The 19,404-nt window shown below is 45.1% G+C and overlaps 1 protein-coding gene across 3 annotated transcripts in view; it reads left to right on the forward strand.

The window, feature by feature from the left end:
- Positions 1 to 19,404, forward strand: part of znf385a (zinc finger protein 385A) — a 50,687-nt gene that overhangs the window by 19,598 nt on the left and 11,685 nt on the right. Inside the window, exons 2-4 of one of the 3 annotated variants that reach the window (XM_084554172.1) lie at positions 7,414 to 7,565; positions 13,021 to 13,131; positions 17,750 to 17,924. In XM_084554172.1, coding sequence (XP_084410298.1) covers positions 7,414 to 7,565; positions 13,021 to 13,131; positions 17,750 to 17,924 — 438 coding nt within the window. Of the gene's footprint in view, positions 1 to 7,311; positions 7,566 to 10,001; positions 10,627 to 13,020; positions 13,132 to 17,749; positions 17,925 to 19,404 lie in introns of those variants that run through there. The other 2 variants (XM_084554171.1, XM_084554173.1) reach the window with 2 other exon arrangements.

The following is a 19,404-nucleotide window of genomic DNA, read 5'->3' on the forward strand; positions in this document are numbered from 1 at the left end:
TCACAGGGGTTTAACAGCACACCCTTGTGGTCACATACGGTTAAAGCTGCATACTTTGGATTGTTTTGCATACTTGGTTTAAAGGTGGAAAACTTCACTGTGTGTCTTGCGGCACTATGTGAGCCTTGTTGCTTGTGAGTCAGAGACTGTGCGTCCATAATTCATTTCTAGCAGAGGCCGAGGCAGCCATCTGTACGGAGGATGCTTCTGTCACAGCTGTTTTAGGATGGAGCATCCAGGAAGGAGAGCGGCTCAGGATGCAGCCAGCAGTAAAACACTTGGGGCTAACAACTTGCACGGTGCTTTGTACTGGACGATCTTGAGGTGAAACATCAGGTTAATCCTGCGCTTTAAACGAATGTGTGTGAATGAGTGTGTGTGTGTGTGGTTGTGCAGATGTGAATTTGAAGCAGAGTCACCTGCTTTATGATGGACTCAGCCATAAAACCAAAGAGACATGTGACTCAGGGGATTGTTGTCTTTCGTGGGCCTGACTGGATAATCCTCTATATATGTGTAAAAGGGAGTTCACTGAGTTGAAAGTGTTAGAGAGAGAGTAAATTCAGCCTTTTGGAACATTGTGTGTGTACACACATACTTGTGTCTTTGATGCCTAAGCATTTAGCTGCAGTGTGTGTATGATTCATCCAACCTCAGCGTGCATGCGCTGTTTTCTTTGTGCACTTGTGCAGGGCTTTTGGCCAAGCCTGCGCTCCCGTTGATTGCACTTGTGAACAGGTGAAAGGAGCCAGAGTGTCCTGCTGGGCATCAGACTGCAAGAGAATACTGAATGGAAAAGGGTCAAATTTTCATTTTCTCTCGCCCCCTTTTTTGCTACCCTATGTCCACACCATCATGCTCCCTCCACAGCTGTAATAAATTGGCTATTCCTTTAGACCTGGGCACAGCTGTGTACAGCACAGATTCCCCACTGAGCTGATCATGAGGGAGACAAGGGAGGAATCATAGTGAGAGATGAAGCAGAGAGAAGGTAAGAGAAATGGAGACAAACATATGGTCAGCTGCTGGTTTCCCACTACAACCCATGAAACAACTTACCAGGATGGAAATAACAGATTTGCCTGACTGCAAATACTGAAATTAAAATAAGGCAGTCTGTTCAGGTAGCCAGAACTCTCCGCTTCGCTACTTATGCAATAGTCTGACGAATCCAGTATGTATATCTGGCATGAGTTAGTCAGCGTGCAGGCACTAGCCATCCTCTGAACTGTCAGACTGAGACTGAGGAGCTGCTAATGGTGCTTCTACAGAACGGCTCTGTATGTGTGAGAGAGAGAGAGAGAGAGTGAAAAAGGAAGTTTGATGAGAAACTATGTCGGAGGTTATGTTGAGGAAACTCCTAGAGCAGCCCCCGGTCTCTTTAAATCATCTCACTGAGTCAGAGTTCTCTCAATAATGTATACATAAGCCGACGGCAGGTTTTCACAGGATTTAGGGCCTGCAGTTAGTCTGAAATCTCAACGCGCCACACGCACTAGGTCCATAAAGTAAATTATGAACGCTACACAGTTAATCACTAAAGCCACTGCTTGGCGCAAACGTTTGAGATGCCAAAAAATATTTCTCAGTTGTCGTTTCATTATGTTAATCCCACACAGGTGCTACAGTATATATTGACTCTTATCAGCGCGTCTGTTGGTAATATTCCAACATCAAACATATCAACAGCGCTGACTATAAATCAAGTATGTAGTCCTGATGTCTTTCTTCCCCGTGGGCCACGAGGAGGACAGGTGCCTGCTTCACAGCCCGGCAGAAAGGCAAGTTGGCAGCCTCACCGTTACCACCTCCTTCTCCCGGCCTCCGCTGCCAACAGCCCTGGCACATCTGTGCCTGTCCAGCGTGGCTGGTGCCAGCTACCCTGCTCCCATTGTTCTCCCCTGAATGCACCCAACGCCCATGGGAAAGAAGGCTGAACACAGTGTGGCACAACCTACACAGCCTGTTAGATAATCTCGAGACATGAAAAGATTCTCTTAGCCTAGATTCTAGAAACAGCCTTTTGTCTTGCAGCAAAGGAAAGGAAAACACCCGATGGTGTTTTCTCATAAGATTCGTCCTACATCAGCTTTTGCAAGAGTTCACATTAACTGGAGTGAACAAACCCCGCATGAGCATAATAACCTGCAGTAAATAATACATATAGCCTACGCATCTCATCTGAAAATTATCGAGTGAAAACCTAATTAAACCATATGTTGTTATGTCTTCTGATGGACTGATGGATTACTTTGATTCACTGATTATTGATTAGTTCTATATATGACTACATGAAGATGCTTTGCTCTGTCTGTTATTTGCACTTTACTCATATTTATATGTTGCCTCCACTTCTTTAAAACCCAAACACAGACACACACACACATAAAGTAAGGAAATTAAATGTGTCACATGGAGAAATAGGATTGGGGAGCGTTTACTTGTGTGTACGCGGCCGTGTATGTAGAGCCTATGTATTTCCCAAGTGGAGGTGGGAAAGTGGCCAGTAGCAGATTTATCAGGGCCACGCAGGCTGGCGAATTATTCCAAATAGAAGAATCAGTCGCTTTCTCCTTTGATCTCTCGTCTGCCGACTCTCTAATTTTAACCCTCCCCCTGTACCCCTCTACACCCTGTCTATCCTGCTGCGGCTTTCATTTTTAACTATTTCTGCTCTGCCTCCACCTGCACATAACATGTTCTGTTTAGTGTTTATATTTCTTTCTCCTATCTCTAAGGACATTAATTTAGATGCATAAACACAAGGTCTAAGCATACAGTAAACACTTCCATGCTTGGAGAGACCCCTTATCAACAAGCACTCACTGGTCCTCAGTGCCAAACATAATCTCAGCCTAAATCAAAACTCTAATCAAGTTCCAAAACTCATTATGATCCCAACAAAGATTGACCCACAAAAGCTCACACAGATTTTAGACAAGCCACTGGCTGCAACTCCGAGCCTTCTGGCTGTGTCCCACAGGCTGTTTAAGAGCTCTGCTTCTGCCCCCTGTGTGTCTGGTAGGATTCCTGGCGTGTCAGAGGGTTTAACAGCATCCAAATCACTGTCTGAATACTCACAGCTCTTCCAGACCTCCCTGTCTGTCAATTTGTCTCACACTGACGTTCACACAGATCCAGCTCTCACAGCCGGTAGAGAGAACAGAGGGAAGGAATATCAAAATACACAGAGAAAATATACAGTTTTGTCTTCATTTATGTAGCAGTGTACGTGGGACAGCGGCAAACAGTTATTTCATTACGGATTTTCACCGATGTCTGTTCTTCAGTAGCTTCGGTTTATCAGTGCATCAGTCATCACTTAGATCAGACATGTCAAACTCAAGGCCCGCGGGCAGGATGTGGCCTGCAGGACAATTGTATCTGGCCCGCAAGATAATATTTTATATCTATCCTCGGCAACCGTTCAGCATATTGGTAGAGTAGGCCGACGGCAGTGCGGGGCTCTGAAGCTACATCAGTCCATACCATCTATGGTCCATGTGGTTGACCCATATAAGCTCAAGCCACGAGCATTAGAGCACTTAATACTAAAATATATTAACAGAGATTCTTACACAAAGACGTAGTAACGCAGTTCAAGTTAGCAGACAAGGGCTAAATCGGTTAGTCTACTGTTCTACGGTGGCACACACGGCAAACAGAAAACTTACTAAAATATAAATGACAACACCACTATAGCTAAACACCAGTCAGTAACATACATACTAACACACAGACACACTGAACGTGTCCAAATAACAGCAGCATGTTTAACCTTTTATATATCTTTTATATACGGTCTATGTGTTTAACACGGCCTTAGCATGCTAACTTAGCCCGTGGTTAGCTCTGCTCTCCACTGTATAGTAATCACCACGTTAGCCCCGCTAGTCTCATTTATTCTCTCGTCAATTCAAAGCGTCGTTAATAGCAAATTCATACAACATTCATACTGTGGACTGTTAATCCACGATGTCTTGTGAAAAATAACAAACAGAATGCATGGCTTTTTATCGTCTTTTCTGAGCTGGCAGACATGCCACACGCCCTACTAAATGTAGAAAACGCTCAAAAAGTGAGATTTTCATCCACTTTGTCCCCCTTCATGTCTCCTTTAAATCTGCTGAATATGTGAGAGAGAAAAAAATAAAAAAATTCATTTGAAATAAGTCAGTGGAAATCTCCAGAGTAACACACAAAAAAGGCCACATATGTGACTTTTATGTGAAATTTGTTCTCATTACTTGTTTAATCAGTGAGCTTGGTTTTATTCTAAATTCTTTATTATGGCTTGGAAAAAGTTATAGTCATATTTCTGTATGAATGCTTTTTGCTAAGACATCTGAAAAGACAAATTGTGTCTCATTTTACAAAAATATCCCTTCTGGTTTGCCGTGATTTGGAGTCAGTTCTTAATTTTGGCCCCCTCTCTGATTGAGTTTGACTTAGACCTTGAAACGCCAAGAAGTGGTGTAAAATATCCATTACGATTTTCTGAAGCTAAAGGTTATGTCTCTAAATTGCTCGCTCTGTTTGTCCAACAGTCTGCAGCTCATTAATCTGTTTCAAAATAGAGAAAAGCATCCATGCTCACATTTGAAGAGCAGGAACAAGTGGATGTTTTGCTTCTGGCTGTTAATTGAATGTTTTTTCTAAAGAAGCTGTACGTGTGGTTGTGTACGTGTGCATAGAAGCAACATTGTGGTTTCTGGCTGTGGTTTATTGCGTCCTGTGCTTGTCTTGTTCTGCTGTTGCGCAGCAGTTTTCATAACTGGGAAACTTCTACAATGTATCTTTTTTATTAGGTCCTACTGTAATGCAAGGTTTTCTCATTACACACAATACGGCCAAGTGAGAGGACTCACAAGCGTGCAGTTATTTACACACTGCACAATCAATGCACAAAAACTTGTCCAGGTTCACAGTCTCCCTCCTGCACCATACAGAGATTTGTTTGATTTACAGTGTAAGAAGATCCCCAAAGAGAAATTAAATGAATGGGGTAATCATACACTGCAGCCGCACTCTGATTTATGTACGCTGACACACACATGTGCGCGTCCCTGATAGGACGGAGTCTGTCTTTGCTCAAAGGACGAACGCTCCTCTGAATTCTGTCTGGTCCTCGGCTCTCTCCTACTGCTGCTGCAAAGACACGTTCTCCTCTCCGGTCGGCCAGTCTCTCTGTCTGCCTGCCAGACACTGCCTGACCCACTGCCAGTAACGGCCTCCATGTTCAAGTACAGACTCACTGGGGAGCTGCAAACATTACTGCTGTGCACTTTCAGCTAACAGAGTGTCAATGCAAGCAAAACACACACTCACATATGCACAAAGGTGTGAACGCAGAACATGTCTCAAGACACGGCACCGCGTCCTGATGAATGCAGTAAAGAAGTAGTGTATTAGTCGTGTTTTCAGTGGCGCAGCCCCACAGGACGAGCTGTCTTCATCAGTCAGGGAGGCAGAGGTGGAGGAGAGAACAGCTACCTCTCTCATCATAACAAACAACATTCAGGAGGAGCCCAGATTAAAAGATGGCAAACTGCATGTTTGCAATTCTGAGGAATTTGTGACGGCGCACAACTCCCAAATCACTTCTGTTTAAAATCTAAATGTGAACACAAACTGCTGTATGATGCACTGCAGAGATTTCAGATTGAGGTTTGCTGACTCAGCCTGTGTTGCTGAGACAAGTACAATACGTGGGCAGCAAAAACCCAACAGGCACAAGACCTCAGACTTGTTTGACGTGTTGTAAGTGTAAGATACTTGTGTGTGAGCGTGAGTTTGTGCGCTTGAACATGTGTTTGCATGTATATATTTGCGGTTTGTTCAGTGGAGGAAACGTACATGCTAACTAGAGGTAATGAGGCAGTCTTCTCCACCTCGAGGCCTACAGATGCGCAGCAGAAGGCAGCTGAGCTTCAGCTGAGACAGCACTTTCACTCCAGTTTGACAAAGTCAACCCCCCCATCTATTTCTCTCTCTCTCTCTTTCTCTCTCTCTCTCTCTCGCTTTCTCTAATCCAAACTTCGGAGGCTCCATCTGGTAACATCCTATTCTTCCATGCAGCAGTCATATTATTTTCTGTGATCACATTCGCTTGACACAAAGCTCGCGGAAAATGCAGGGGTGTCAAATAATGCCAAATTACCATGTGAAAGTGTTGCGGCAGGTGGAAATGCATTACAGTAGGAAGCGGACCGAGGGACAGCAAGTAACAGAGCGAGGGAGTAGCTTAGAGAAATCCCAAAAAAAGGAGAGCGGCAGAGCTTTAAGTCTCGGAGGAATTTGAAAGCCACAGAAATCCAGTTGCGGATATTAAGAGGCTTAATCTAAGAGCTTGCTGAGGCTGAGTTTTGCTGTGTGGGCCCCATCACTATCATCCTTGACAGAGGTTAGAGAGGAGACGAGGGAGGATAAGGAGGAGTGGAAGAGAAGGCACATGGGGGCATTAACGAAAATAGGGAGCTGTGTATCAATAAGACAGCCACGCGAGCTTTCATAGGAGAATTAAACATTGGTATGGAGCACATTTATGTGTGTGTGTGTCTTTTATCTGTGTTTGTGTGTGTGGGTGTGTGTGTGTGTGTGTATACGCTTGCAGCAAATGTTCATAATTAGTTTTATTAGCTCTTCTGAAACCACAGTCAAAGCCAGGGAGCATGTGTCAGGTGTGAGTAGAATCAGAGTCTATTATTCATTCATACTATAATTAGACACAACTAAGCGATTCAACTGTAGTGCACAAGTCAGGGCGACATAAAGCAACACATGCCGAGATGAAACTCATTATCATCAAGCTGCAGATGTCTCTCAGGAGAAGAGAGGAGAGGAGAGCAGCCTGGCAGGCGGGTGGATAAGAGGAATCCCTAACACCTCTCTGGCATTCTTTTTCCTTCTCCGTGGCATTCCTGCTTCATTTGATGTGAATGTTTTAGTACAATGAAATGCTTTACTGAGGTAAATTCTACAAAAAAAAAAAATATATCAAACCTTTTCTGTGCATAGAAATGCCTCACTTCCACGCTTCGCTCTTGACAACTTGTCAGGAAAACCAGAATATCTGTCCAGACCAGCCACTGAAGCCTAAATGCCGGCCTTTTTCCCCCCTCACAGTTTAGAAATTGCACGTTTCTCTAGGGTGCCACGTAGCTTTGCTCTGTCCAAAGGGAAATAATTGCTTTCGCAGTGCAATTATGGTTCATTGTGCCTTTGGAATTCAGCTGCACATTCCAGAAAATAGCAGCAGACGATCCGCCGTACACCAAACATTTAAAAATTATTTTTATACTGTAAGTATATAACCTTGCATTGCCAGCACATGGCATAGAAAGTGTTTTCATTCTATTTTATACATACGAATTGTGTGTATGATTGTGTATCTCTGTCTTTTTCTGTGCGTAGGAGGCATTAACCGGGCCGGGGCGGCAGTGCCGACTTTCCTACGGACCCCCGCAATGATACAGCCCCACCTGGACATGAAGCCCTTCCTGCAGTTCCCCATGGAGACAGCCCCTCCTCCGCACAGCATGAGCCTCTTTCACAACTTCAACACGGTGAGAGTTGATGTCGACACACACATGCATGCACACACCTGCACACACACACACACACTGCAGTCTTTTAACTCATCCATTGCGGCGTCGAAAACACGCAAGAGAGAAAACTGAGAACTGTCTGCAGGAGGTCATGTTGTGACTGCCTCCATTATACTGTCAGTGTTATTGTTAACCGTGTGCTCCATAGTTTTAAACGCATTACTGGCTTTAAAGTGTGCCTTTAAATTGTCCAGCTCTGCTGCTGCATCTGCATTAAAAATGCATGGTGATCCAGACAGACCTGCATATTAGAGAAGCAGGGCATTCCCAAGACTGTCATGTACTCACACTCGGCCCCGTTCCTTAAATCAAAGCCCTGAGAATTTAAAGAGCAATTCTAACGCCGTCCTTATGGCTGTTTACTTCAAACACTACAGTTTATTTGATGTGGTACTTATTTCAACAGAGCAGGATCTTCCCGTTCCTTCTTCCCCGGGCCCTAGCTAACATCTTATCATTTAGATTGGACTGTGCAGACATTTACCATTTCACCCGCTCAGCATAATGTGCTCCTCTAGACTCAGTTGAACAGTACATTTCTTGTCAGCAATATGTAAAATCATTGAACTTTATATGTATTCAATGTGAGGCCGTGCTATTTCTGGTCCTTTATTTGACCTTGTCTGCGACGGAGTTATATTCTCCGCATCTGTCAGCCTGGTGTATTTGGCTGCAGTTTACAAAGGGCCAACATAAGCAAAACTCCTTTCACTAATTGGAAATATCTGGCATGTGCTCTGACCGTGCATGGTACTAGAGGGATAGTTACAGGAGTCCAGACACTGTTAAACACATTTTTACAATAAAGTGATTTTAATAGGCCTCAACGGACCATGACAATGGAAACATTCTCACCACCGAACTGCGCTACACCCAGCAGACATGGATTAATGGAGATACTGAAATTATGCAGGCACTCGCTTTCCACTCTTGCCTCTGTTAGGACGGCCCCTGAAATCACTCTAGCTTGCTTGTCCTTTATTCCGACTCGCCGCCTCTACAATCTCTCTCTCTCGCTCGTGCTGTACCGTCTCCTCGTTCTCCTCTTCAGAACGTTAACTGCGTCTGAATGTCCACGGGGACGTTGGGAATGTTAATAGTCGTTGCAGCTGATGACTGTGAGGCGGCCCTGAGCGAGTGGTGTTTTACAGCTCTGTGGCCAGGAGATGGGGCCATAGGAGAGGCTTGGAGGACATTCTGACCTTTTAGTTTTTACTCCATACTTTATACGTACACATTGGTAGGACTCAGTTGTTTTACTGCACTATATTAAAAACAACTGAGAAATGACTGACTGGCACACTCACCCTGCTGGCACATTTGGTATTTGATTTAAAGGTCTAGGAGAAGAGCTTTTGGAGCCTGAGGTGAATCACACTGTCTCAGTTTTTTTTTTTTGTGATCTGTGGCATGTATAGCATGCCGTATAAACGTAGACAAAAAGATAGGTTTCTGCAAGCGAATGCTCTGTCTTGTTGTTTTGCCATGGAGGTCGTCACAGCCCTCAGCATTCCCAGAGTTGTTCTGTGTTTAACTTAGTGTTGGGTGAATTTGTGCAGGAAGACATGGGGTAAGAGAGTGCAGCTCCGTTTACATTTCTGACTGTTTGTTTTATTGCTTGTTAGGTTGAGCCTGGGAAGAGCTAGGATTATTTCACGTACCATTTCCAGCGTCTTAGATGCTTCCTGGTGCCCGTCTGCGCCAGCCCACTGTGACAAATTAGGATGTGCATAATATTTCAATGAAGACACAACATAATGGCAGCAATAACGCGGAGAAATGCCCCTGCACCGAGCCGACAGCTAGTTATTCTAACATTCTGTCTTAATAAGTGATCTGTGCTGAGTTTGTACAGTCTTAATGAGACTCTACTTCACGATGAGGGTTATTAGCCCCATAGCAGAGAAATGGCCTCTCCTAAAGCCATATGGAGCTTTAATGTACCTCTAATGTGATTTGCCCTCTACCTGCCTGTCTCGCTCGGTGTGCATGCAGACAGGGACGAGACTGAATCATTTTTCATGCGCTTGTGCAGTTGGTTCCTGCTACAGACATATGCTCGCACACATCTGGGCTGACCTTATGTAGGCATGCTGAGGGTACAAAATCAGGAATTTCCTCGCAGCCTAACCGTGTAAAGCTGTGTGCACTCAGCTCTTATAGAATTTCAAAAAGCCGGCTTCAAAGCACCTGTAGTGCAGCACTTCGTCATTGTAAATCTTCCCTTCTGCAGGTTGCAGAGTAGCAATCCAAACAGCAACCGTTTAGAATATGTTTTGTCCTGCTCTTTGTGTGGTCATGTCACCTTTTTTTGTGCAGTTATGACTGCAAACACTGTAGCAATTAACCAGAGAGTGTTATTCCTGTATGACTGGCAAGGGGACTGGTGTGCAGTGAAAAAGCTCTGGTGGCTGATGATGACATTTGATAGATGTCGTGAACTCGGGGTTGAGTCCGGGAGGAGGACAGTAGGACACACAATCCTGTCTCCATCTGGGCAGACTGCATGAAGAAAGGGGGAGAAAGCGACAGAAAGACGGAGAGAGAGAGAGAGAGAGAGAGACAGACGGAGAGGGAGAGACAGAGTGAAAAGGGGAGGGGAAAACTGGAAAGCCAAGAGAGGGTAATGCACTTGAGGGAAGCATGAGGCAAGAAGAGCAAAAGTAGTTGAGAGGAGAGGAGGAGGCTGAACAAAGGGGACAGGCACTTGTTAGCTCATGTGTTGGAAAAAAGACTAAAAGGAAAGATTTCTCTCGCAGCATCTGAAAGAAAGGCAGTTAGTGTGCTGAGAAGAGGAGAAACTGAAGAAATCTAACGTGGCTATGCACCACTAGGCACAAGCCCTGTTGTTTTTTTGTGAGTATTCAGCATTGACAACCCACCAGCAGGCTGAATGGGTGAGGAAGGTGCACCAAACAGTCTCGCACATGCTGAGGCACAAACACACGCCTCGGCCGGCAGCACACACTCAGGAGGAGCAATGCAGCTTCAGGCTTCTACAGAAACAGAGGAGAGGATGGTGAGTACCTAAGCTCTTGGAGCTTTTTGGGAGTTTCCACCCGGCCGTGTCTTCATAGCACAACTCAAAAGAAGTGTAGAAGTAGTGCTTCAAAGGCTGTTTTTATACGGTGCAGTGGTTTTATTGTTGGATTTCCACACATGTTGTTTCATTGATCAAAGGAACTGAGAGACAGTAAAGTGTAGGGGAAAAGGAAGTGATATAAAAACCATAAAAGAGGATGTCGATGAGTTTAAGTGTATGCCATTATGTTGTGATGCTCAGAAGTTTCAAAGCCCCGTGAAGCTGTTGACATGGCCGCCCGGCGATGCTAAAGCCAGAAGTGTCACTCCATTCAAACCACTACAAACCGACATGAACACTCCATTATTCCTCAAGATGACTGCATGTGTATCACTCATTAACTCAATTTTAGAGACATTAATGGAGGAAACAAGACCCATCTGAAACACATGGGCTCATTTTGCCAAAATTGTGTGAGTGAGTTTTGGAAAACCCCACTCCAGTTACATCACAGGGCTCTGCTCCTATTTCATGAGTGCATGTTTTGGGGAGAATTTGGGTAAGAGGCCATGTGAGCTGCCTTCCAAAAAGCCTTGTTGGCAGCTGGAACGCGTTTTTAACAGCTGAATCCACTCGATGGATCACGGCTGACCCACACCCAGATTACTGGACCGACAGGCTGGGGTGAAGCCGATGAGTCATGAGCGCAGTTCCTCCTCCAGACATGTTCAACCTCTGGTTAAACTTTCCTCAGAAAAAAGGGAAAAATGGGTCATTTAGTGGGCAGCCAGAGCGTGGAGTCGAGGTTGATGGACGATGGAAGGGTCTGATCAAACAGTGGGTTGATTGATGATATGGTTTATTGCAGCCCTTGTGCTCAAGTTGTTTTCGGCGGTTTCAGCTGGCTGGAGCGTACGACGACAGGCCGAGCTATATTGTTGTTGTGTATCCATCTGAATTCATGGCAGCACCAGCAGCAGAGAGTTGCTTTCGGCAGTTTCTGGGGAGAGAAACAGGGGGAGTCATGGAACGTGGAGTATGGCAAAGAGAGCCAAATGAGATAAGAATGTGTGATGTGAGGATGTCCGGCCTGGGCCCCTCTCTCTCTCTCTCGCTCTGTTTGCCTCTTTGTGTTCTCCCTCATTTTCCTTCTCTATCTGTCCCAATTCATCTTCCTCTCCTCTCAGATGGTGTTCTTTTTGTATCATCCTGCCTCACAGCTAAATGTCTTGGGTCTTGTTTTATTACCCAGACTTTTTTTTTTTTTTTTTTTTGCTTTTGCATTTGCCGAGCAACAAGCACTGTGCAAAAAAAAAAAAAAAAAAAAAAAATTATGGTTGTTTGTGCACGATTTATGAGAATACTCATTCTCCCCTCGGTCCCCTGATCCAAGATCAGACCCAGGCTTTTGGTGTAAATTAGCCTAAGGGAAAGCTTGGTGATTAGCCCAATCAAACCGAGTGATGAACCAAACTCATTTCAAATCCGCTGGGCTCTCCAAACTGACAGGCTTGCATTAGACTTGGAGGACGCACTGGAACATTCCCTCACTTCCTTGTGAATTCAGAACGCAAGTCGTAACAGCTTTCAGGCCGTGATTTGTGTTTCTTGTTAGTCTATTTGTGTCCATTGCGTGCATTCATTGTCATGTCTGATGTAGCTGCAGACATGCGCCAGATAATTATCCGTGGTGGAAATCTGCACCAGACACTGGGTCCACACTAATGCTAAGGTAAACCAGCAGCGATTCCTGGATAAATTCAGCTTCAAACACAGATAAACAATTGGAATAGAATCTTTTTTAGATCAGCGCAGGGAGGCTCTTCTGTGTCTGGAACAAGGAGCTTTAGCCGCTGATACGCTGAATGGCTGCTAAGTGAGTTAGTTAAATTTATACAAGGTGCTTAACACCACACAGATGATGGATGTCCCAGCTGAAACAATTAGCACAGTGACCGTTTGATGCTGCAACCCTCGGGGTCAGAACACTCAAATGCCTGAGCTTTGGGATACAACAGGTGTCTGGGTTGTAGCAACATGCTGTCAACAGTGTTGGTTATTGTTTGCTGAAGACAACACAGACATATAGTAAACACTGGACGGACAGTGTTAACACTCTGGTCTGTGTAATTTATCCACTCTGCAGACATTTAGGTTTAATCTCTCGGGTTGAAAAGAAACTACTCCCCAGACTTCTACCATCAGAGCGAGAAGTCACAGTAAATTCTCCCCTTTTATCATTATGATAGACTGGCATATCGACTCGTAGTGCACACGGATTTCAGGAACACACACCCGCACACAAATAACAGCACAAAGTACAGCTCTCAGATGTCGTCTCTTCTCTCTCTTATCCCTCTTTGTCTGCTCCCCTGTCATTCCCTCTGGCAGATGGACCCAGTGCAGAAGGCTGTGATCAACCACACCTTTGGCGTTCCTCTGGTCAAGACCAAGCGGCCAATCATCTCCTGCAACGTCTGCCAGATCCGCTTCAACTCAGAGGTACAGGAACATAAACATAAACTCATACACAGCATCAATCTCTCCAACGCTCATATTGTCTTCATTTCCCACTTGGCATTAAATGTGTAATGTTGTACTTAGTATTTTCCCTTGGAATGTGCTGGAGAGCTCTCTGTAATGTGGTTTGCTCGTCCAAAAGCAGATATTGACACAGAAGACGCCGTGCATTTGTTTGGGCTACGTCTTGGCACGTGCGGCCGCCCTGGAATGTGATTTGTTTTGCGACAGTGCAACAGTCGCTGCAGTGCAAAAGGTTGTTGCTGTAGCTGAAAGCAACAAATAGAGCTGCTGATTTTTATCTTCTCTTTCTCATCAAAGATCAGTTTGTCTGAGATCTTCAACATATGGGAACTCATGACATCAATGCTGTGAAGCTATGAAATAAAGGCCTCATTAAAATTAAATGCAGAATAACTTTGTGCAGAACCCTCAGTTCGCTTTTTCATCTGTTTGCCCATATGGTGCAGTCAGTCCAAACTCATAACTGGAGTTTAATGGCACGTCATACCCACGGGCAGCTTGCATACATGACTGATGACAAATTAATGAAAGCCAAAATCACGTGGTAGCACTTTCAAAGTGGTGATCTCAAACTATTCCTAACAAACAGGATGGACGCATGACAACATCCGATCCAAACGTTATGGGCGCAGTGTATAATTTGGCTGTGATTCTCCTGATTCCGTGGCGCAGACTTCAGGGCCAGGGCGTACATCCATCCACAATACACAACATTAAGGAGCGGATCGGCGCTATATATACTCCTCAGATCTACAATCATGGTTTCCATGTGGTCAGGGAGCTGCAGGGCTATAATCTTGGGACTTCTCTTTGCAGAATTCTGTTATATATCTTCACAGGCAACAGGAAACAGTCAGACAGAGATGTTTATATAATGAAATACTTTGGGACGCACGGCTGAGCGATTAAATGCTGGCTTCTTCACTTGAGACGTGTCCTGTTGAATTAAGTTAGGACAGTATACCGGCGTGGGATTTCTTGAAATATTTATTTAGAGTGCTCCTTTAATGAAGACGGCTAAATCGAAAAGACCTGGAGTTGTAACTGTGCATTGTGGTACAAGGGAGAGTATTTCTACCTCATGTGCAGAGCGGGGTGAGGAATATTGTGTACAGCAGCAGGATGCCTGTCAAAAAATGATTTCCTTCAGCTGTCATTCGCTGACATGAACCTGAGAATGATATCTGGCCCCGACCTGGTCCCCCTGGAGAACGGGGACTCTTCCTTGCTGTGCTGTATCACTGGATTTGGCAAGTGATTTGAGCTACAACAGCCAGACGAGAGAATCAGTTGCTATAAGATGCATACACCGTCTAAAATGAAGTCAAATCAAAACATACAGACATACAGAATTCAGCCTCCTCGTGCATGCTCATTATTTATATGCTCAAACCTGTGTATGATCAGGATTGTGACGAGCAGGACTACACCAGCTCTCGCTCTAGCTGTCACGTCCCATACACACAAGAAAAACAAACACACTGCAGTGCTTCGGCAATGTCAAACCTGCAGCTGTGTGTTGTTTGTGCTCTCCTTCTAAGCCCGGCTTGAGGATTGTCCTCCTCGCTGCCATCGAATGGCTCCCTACCCACACTGCTTTCTTTTACACAATGTCAAGTGAGGATGAATATTTCATGTTGAAAATAATACAGCGGGAAACGCTTTGAAAGTCTGTGCTGCATTGCAGCCTCGTTTTCCGAGGCTCTGCCCTTGATGTTGACATTCCCTGTCTTTATCTGCCATCTGTGAGCTGACTGGGCTGCTTAGGTCAAAGGCAGCAGTGGAGGGGCTTATCATGTAATGTCATGATCATTGCATTTGTCTTCTAAAGATCCAGCTACGCCTTCCTGCTCCCACCCCTCATCGCCCTCATTTCACACATCCCATTTGATCTTTCTATACTGTGCCTCTCTCTTTCTCTGCCCGTCTCTCTCTCTCTCTTTCTCTGCCTGTCTCTCTCTCTCTCTCTCTCTCTCTCTCTCTCTCAGCAATACTTCTCCCCCCCCCTTTTCGTCTGTCTCCCTCCCTCATGCTGCATTATTTACAGTGAAAATGCCAAAAATTGCCTGCCACTACTTATTATAAGATGCATTCGTCAAGGGCATGGATTAGTGTCTGCCTCTGACAGCCCCAGTGCATCTTGGGAAAGTAGTAGGAAGGAGACTTGGAGGGGAAGGACAGGGGGAAAGGATGGGGGGAGGGTTTGTGCCCCATTGTCCCTGCATTGTGTGGTGAGTGAGGTGCTAAACGGTGGTTCATGCAGAATAACCTTGGTGGCATGCTGCATTACTGACATCACAGGCTCTGTGGCGCTGCATTGACCAACGTCACAGCTGCTGCAGCAGAAGTAGGCAGATATGAATCTCTTATTTTCCTCTGCCTCCTCTGCTCTGCTCTCTTTTCAACCCCCTTCACTCTGATTCCTGCTGGTTTATTGTCCCCTATTCTCTTTTAATTCTCTTTGTTTCACATGAAGCTCCAGCGGCACAGTAGCTATGTTTTAACGTTATAGCTTTCCTCTCAGAATGATTATCATGCTATAAAGCTTTTGTTCAGTTCGAACCCCCTGCATAATACAGCAAAGGCACCACAGTCTGATGTAGTGCAGCCTTTCCTCTGTCTGAGATTTTAGTCTCTTTCATGTCACTCCCATTCGCTGTGCAGCTCTTTACATCACCTTCTTGAAGTTCCCTGGCTTTGCACCATGTCTGTTTCATTCCCTTTCACTCGTCTCCATCCACCCTGACACTCAGCTGCTTGGCAGTTGATCCCTTTGGCTTGGTGGGAGAAGTTAAAGCTTCTGTGGCTGCTTTGCCATGCACCACCATATGCCTTTCTATCTCCCCGCATTCCATGTCTTCCCACCCCTCTTTCCCCCCGCACCTCTCTCCACCTTGATGTGCAGGCTTTGCAGGAGCAGCACCTTAACCCCCGTTTGACTAGGTGCACTTGCAGCCTGGTGTGTCATCGTGATTTACAGGAAACATGCAATCTAATAGAGATTTAGACTTACACACAATGGAAACATACAAACTGAACTCAGTTTCCTCAATACTCGTTACCCCCTGCCCGCTTTGCCAAGCCAGTCTATCTCCACACTTGAGCCTTTGGTCTTTGCAATGTCCTAAATGTCAGTCAAATCCTCCTTTCAGCACCTATGGCAGCTGTCAGCCACTCATTAAAGACAAAGTCTCTCTCTGGCACCCAACTATAATCCAGCCACTTAATAAATATCATTGACCGCTTGATGCAATTATTTGACCGACACGGCCATGTCATGGCACATCGACTCACTCCTGTGGAGTCAATTGCAAAACTAAGCATATTGTGTTTGTATCAGCTACAGTATCATCCTGTTTGTGCTTCTCCTAGAGGGATGTATATACTGTGATAGAGGGGACACAAGGACGGAATCAACAGATAGAGTTGCATGTTTCTCCTGCCGCTCCCACGTCCGTGCATGTGCGGGTGAACTGATGTTTGCTTTCTCTTTTATAATCACCACACTGCGAACCCAGACTTTTGGCGACGGCTCAGTATAGCAACCGAGCACCTCGTCTGCCATGTTGTCACTGACTCACATACCTCTGTGCAGACACGCAGAGGCTGGAGACAGACTCCCCTGATGTCCCAGTGGTCTCCTGATAGATGACTCACTGTTATTTACTCTCTGAACAAACACATTAGCTAGTAGCTATCCTTTCATCAGGAGATTAGCCGCACTAGCTTCAGCAGGATGATCTTCAGTGCCTGAAAACCTCCGGACACAAAGATCCCCATTTTATCTTCACGGTCAGGTATTAGAGGCACGGATTTTGCCGCCTCCTAGCATGTATATTTAGATTTTGACCACTTTACAGGCGAGGAATTACGCTGGAGATTGTGCCCGACCCTATCCAGGCAGCAGCTGTATTTATGTTATAGGAACCTACGTTATTCCAGCTTCACGCTGATAATGTGTATACTATAATAAAGTCTGTGTGTTCCAGGAGGAAGGGTGTTGGGAATGGACTAATGGGGCCTTCAGGCAGATGTGACATCCCACTGACCCCGGGTTCAACTCCCCTTGGCATGTCTGTCACAATGGCTGCAGTAATGAAAGCTGGAGCCAAGTGCTGTCATACTGCATGTGTGGTGTGAGGTTTAGGCTGCAGAGGATGTATGTCAAAACTATGAGCCCGGCAGTTATGTCCTATGGAGACAAGCTGATGATCCCCAAACAGATGCACTGTCTGAGTGTAGTCAGTCATAACTTGTTGTTATTTTGAAAACTTGACGGAAAGATAATTAAAGGACACGGGGGGAGTAGCCTGGTCTTTGTCTCACATGTCCACATCTCCGCCTCATTGCATCCTTTTCGTTGTCTGACTTGTAATCCATCTATCCACTGTAAACCCGCCTGCTGCCCATCAAGACTCCAGTCCCCTGAGCATATTGAATAACGTGCTATCACGATGAGGCATGCATGTGCAGGTGTCACGGTGATTCTAAGCCAACCTGTCGTCTGCTCTTTTGGCAGTGGTGTTTACTTGCAATATAAACCATCCGTTTTTTCTTTCTCCGTGTCCTTCTACAGAGTCAAGCAGAAGCCCATTACAAAGGGAACCGCCATGCCAGGAGAGTCAAAGGCATTGAGACATCTAAGAGTCGTCCTCAGGAGGGGGAAAAGCCTCAACCTCTGCCCCCCACCTCCTCCCCATCTCCGCCTGGAGCCCCCGGCACTGCCTCAGACAGTGAGCCCAGCAAAGCCGGTGAGAAAACAGAAAAATGCTACGAGGTGTACAAACAGAAAGTAAAAAAAAATAAATAAAAAATGGGTCTGTGTGCATCTTGTTGTAGAAATAAACATTTTAATCCACACAGGATGTTTAGAGGCTTATGGTTTTTCCAGAAAATGAAAGAGAAAATATGCAAGAATAACAAAGACATCTAATCGCAGCGGCTTCGCATTTTATTGCAGTTCTTGCGAGTATCTAGGCTCCGTGTGTGGTCGGATTTGGCTTCAGCATATCTCATGACCGACAACACAGCCCCACAAACTACATACGTTCGTAACGACAGTACTGCTCATTATGTGGGGAAAATGAAAAGTGAATTCAGACGGATAGCGGGAGACAACTGCTAGACAGTAGGGAGTCTAATAAATAAGTCACATGAATTATAATGAAGCTTCAAATTTATTGAAACACGGACAACTTAATACTACTAAAAGTGGAACACGTTTTAGGCTACATGTTCCCTCTCCTTTTACTGCCCTGGACGCATTAAAATACATTACTAAATTAAAAGGCGCCTTAACTTCAAAGCAGTGTGTCAGCCTGCAAGTAGCTACAGTTAGCTGGAAAATGTTTGATGAAAACTGCCTTTGATCGCGCGACTGAAGGGAAGTAAGCTGATAGAAAATCTGACGCCATTTTCCAACGAGGTTAATAAATCAGAAGTTTAATATTGAATTAAACGCATCCTCTTAACCCAAAATAGTGTATGTGCATTATGTAACAACACAGAGAGAAGTACATTTACAAACATAGACATCAGACATCGGGTTTCTGAATGACAGCTGGATTGAAGTCGGAGCATGCAGCGCCGACATACTTTGTTTCCGCTGAGCAATGTAAAACTGTTTTGGCGTCCATTAATTTAGACCTCGAGCAAGTGAGTTGGCATGAAACGTGGAATAGCAGCGTGGCAGTTTCTTGGCATCTTTTCAAGGAACCCCGCTGTGGTGTGTGCAAACGTCCATGTGTGTCTTTGCGCGTTCCAGATCGAGCTACTGGGAGGTAGCACATCATTTGCCACAGAATCAAAATAGACCACACTGCGTGAGCCCCCACATCGCGGTAATGAGTGCTAAGACTGATTGAGAAAGATAAAAATGACACCACTGAGGATGAGTCTGAGTGACTGGAAACCTAAGCCAGCTTCTTAAAGGACAGAGACAGCAGCTGATCTGACTTTAATAAAAAAGTAATTCACTGTTGGCGGATTAATTTATTACTTGGTAATGTTGCAGGATCAAAGCATTCTAGCTTTTCCGTTAGCGCGGTGTCCTTAGCTTTGTCCCTGTTGTCTCAGTCTTACTTCATCTCTCCCCGTCTGGCTCATCTTCGTATTTCAAGCTATAATTCAGGGGCTGGGTACCGTGTGCCCTTCTCCTTCCGACACCCTTCATTTTCCATTCCCTCAGTGACCCCGCTCTGTCATTGGATCAAACACCAGGCAATGAATAGA

The sequence above is a fragment of the Chelon labrosus genome (genome assembly GCF_963514085.1).
Source record: "Chelon labrosus genome assembly, chromosome: 10".
Lineage (NCBI taxonomy): Eukaryota > Metazoa > Chordata > Actinopteri > Mugiliformes > Mugilidae > Chelon > Chelon labrosus.